We start from the raw sequence: 3,292 nt of genomic DNA on the forward strand, positions 1-3,292 counted from the left end.
TATCGGGTGGCTAGAATGTCGGGGCTCCTCAGGAATTCCTGTCTCTCTAGATAAATACACAACAGATGATAGATAGCTAATAGATACATACATAAATAGCTATAGATTTTAGATAAGTAGGTAGGTAGGTAAGTAGGTAGGCAGAAAGACAAAAAGAAAGGGAATTTTATGTAAGAGAACTAGGTAAGCTGAATTTACTTATCTGGTATTGATTTAATCACCATCTTATATAACAGAATGTATAATACTGTATGTGAACACCAAGAAAGATAAATGGACAGATTTTGTATCATTCATCAAGGACAATGGATTGTGACCATCTTTATTTCTGGGTTTTATTCACAGAGTCATTTGAGGTCCCTGGTTATCTGGAAAACAGCTTCCTTCAAGAACAAGGCTGAAGTCCTTAGGGAAAGTCAGGCTCCACCTACATTTCCAACTCTTGACTCAAACATTATAACAACAGGTACTTCTGGTGCAAGAAATGATTTCTTGCTTAATTTTAAGGGAATCTGCAACAGTGAAACAGGCATATTGAGAACCAATAAATGAAGCATTAGCAACAACAAAAGTAAAGTAGACAAGGTAAAGACAATACTGCTCAACAAACATAAAAACACTACTTTTGCCATCATATCTTTACACCTATTCTAAGCTGTTCCAAGACTAGACAATGAAAGTATTCATCTACCCATTCAATTAGCAAAATAATTGCACAAAAAACCACGTTACTTTATGTTCTTTTTAATTTAAATTGTGAATAAAACAAAGAAGTTTTTAAAATTTAAACTAGATTCTTAGATATTATTTCAAACTATTCTTGAAAAGCCATACAAAGTTAATTTTGTGAGCGCTGAAACTTGTGAAGTAATCATAAGTAGGTATTATACACTTTAATTGTATGGGCCGTCCCTGGCTTCCAAAGAGTTCAGTCACACCTTTTCACTGAACCTAATTTAATGATGACAAGAGGGCTTCAGGAGTGCTATGCCTTGGTTTTTCTAACATCTTCTTCAGCTCTCAAGAGTATTGTAAATGATAAACTTCTTTTGATGTACTCTTTTCATTAACAGTTGGAGTTCTTTGTGCACTGTCACTCCAGTTGACACCACCAACACAGTAAAATTCTGATCTTAGTTGAGTGAAGGGCAAGAAAATTGTGATGGAGTGTGAGTAGCACTGATCATTCACTGGAAAATGGCCAGGAAGGATTATGCCCCATCAAAGGTATGCCACAGGCCTGAGTCCCCTGTTTGTACACACCTACAGGACCACTACACAGCTGCCCTAAACTCACAAATAAGATGGAAACTATCTCAAACTACCCCCTGCAGCTATTACTTGGCAGTCAAAAGACCCCAGCTTCTCTGGAGCAGAGATTCTGGAAAGGAAGATGAAGTATCCAGGATGGGCCTGGATTGTGGGAGTAACCCACAACTGGCAGAAAAGCTTTGAGTCAGTAGTTGTTAACCTTGGCCACACAAGAGAATCAATGGGTGAGCTTTTAAATCCATACTGGGCTAATGATATTAGAATTTTTGAGCTGTCCCATGCATCAGGAATTTTTAAGCTCTCTGGTGATTTTAATGTATAGATGGTGGTTGAGAATTACTTTCATGATCAAGATTCTGTAAGTTCTGCTGGAGAAGAACATCATTCAAAAGTCAGCACAGGGCCATTACTATGCTACATGATTATGCACAACATTTCTTCATCTTTCAAACTGAAATGGACTTGAAAGAGAAATTAAAACATTGCTTTAGTTTAAATGGACTATGAGTAATTCTATCAAACTTATCTGCATTGAGTCTAAATGATCTTTATATATTGGTCTTTATAAAACCACACACATAGAACTCCAAAACTGAAAGGCCGTGAAAGTTCATAGATGTCTTCAAATGCATTCTATGACCAATGGAACAGTTTATTAAAACATGAATGAGCACATTTTTTAATACAGATCCCTCAGATTAAAATACTCCCAATCAAATATTATTTACGTAGAGAATTTACTTTCTGACCTGTGTTTCTTTACAAGGTTTGACAGAGAACTCCTGCAGAGTTCTGACAACAGCAAGTTTCATTGTCATGAGAGCAAACCTCATGCCGATGCAGTTTCGGGGTCCACTTCCAAAGGGCATGTATAAATAAGGATCTCTGTTGTCCTTGCTCTCCTTACTGAACCTAGTTCAACAATAGTAAATGAAAACAAGTTAATAAAGCATAAAAACCACAAAAGTTCCATGTTTGGGGTTTCCACTTAGAACCCTCAACCAACTGTAAACAGAATACATTCACAAACTAGTTACTGAAATCTTACTACGATTTTTTTTTTGCTATGAGAATTGTAAGCTACAGATCTTTCCATTTCCCTTATGCTATAGGAGCTTTCAGTCTTGAGGAGATGAGAGGAATGTTGTTTAAAAGAAAATATATCTTTAAACACTGCAATTACGCTCAATGTAGCGAGATTTTAACACTATGAAAGGTACTTGGGAAATAAGACTCATTGAAGGGAAATTAAGTTCCTAACTCAACTCACACTTTGTTGTTGTTAGGTACCGTCATGTCGGTTTTGACTCATAGTGACCCTATGTACCACAGAATGAAACACTGCCTGGTCCTGAGCCATGCTCACAATCGTTGTTATGCTTGAACCCATTGTTGCAGCCACTGTGTCAATCCATCTTGTTGAGTGTCTTCCTCTTTTTTGCTGACCCTCTACCAAGTATGATGTCCTTCTCCAGGGACTGATCCCTCCTGACAACGTGTCCAAAGTATGTAAGACATAGTCTCGCCATCCTTGCTTCTAAGGAGCATTCATTCTGGTTGCACTTCTTCCAAGACAGATTTGTTTTTTCTTGTGTCAGTCATATTCTCATTCTGGGAGGAAGCAGGAGAAAATGCCTACCACTATTTACTGTTATATTTTCCTTCTCTTCTTCTTTTCTGTCTTCTCTTATTTCCTTTCTTTTTTATCTCTTCTCTTCATTCCTCTTCTTCTCCTCCTCCTCATCCTCATTTTCCACCTTTTCTTCTTTTCCTCCTCATACTTTCCTTTTCCCTTTCTTCTTCCCACTCCTCTTCTTCCTGCTCCTATTACTTCTTTTTTATCTTTATCACTCTCGCTAATAGAATAGAATACTTAAAGTCACATAATTTACACAGGCATATGATGCTACCCCACTATAGTATAATCACTGATTTCCTTTGCTAACTGTCCACGAGTCTATAAATTCTTTAAAGGTTCAGCCCAATTTAATTCAAATTTGATTCCTAAATATTTGATCAT

General features: G+C 37.0%; 1 protein-coding gene across 1 annotated transcript in view; it reads right to left on the reverse strand.

Moving 5' to 3' along the window:
* Positions 1 to 416: 416 nt before the first annotated feature.
* The window catches only part of LOC101344770 (cytochrome P450 3A4-like), a 69,235-nt gene continuing 66,359 nt past the window's right edge, over positions 417 to 3,292 (reverse strand). The window contains exons 13-14 of the mRNA XM_004391082.2: positions 2,022 to 2,184; positions 417 to 512 (exon numbers count right to left, since the gene is read on the reverse strand). Of these exons, the coding sequence (XP_004391139.1) occupies positions 417 to 512; positions 2,022 to 2,184 (259 nt within the window). The remainder of the gene's footprint in view (positions 513 to 2,021; positions 2,185 to 3,292) is intronic.

This window comes from Trichechus manatus, unplaced genomic scaffold (genome assembly GCF_000243295.1).
Source record: "Trichechus manatus latirostris isolate Lorelei unplaced genomic scaffold, TriManLat1.0 scaffold00454, whole genome shotgun sequence".
NCBI classification, from domain to species: Eukaryota; Metazoa; Chordata; class Mammalia; order Sirenia; family Trichechidae; genus Trichechus; species Trichechus manatus.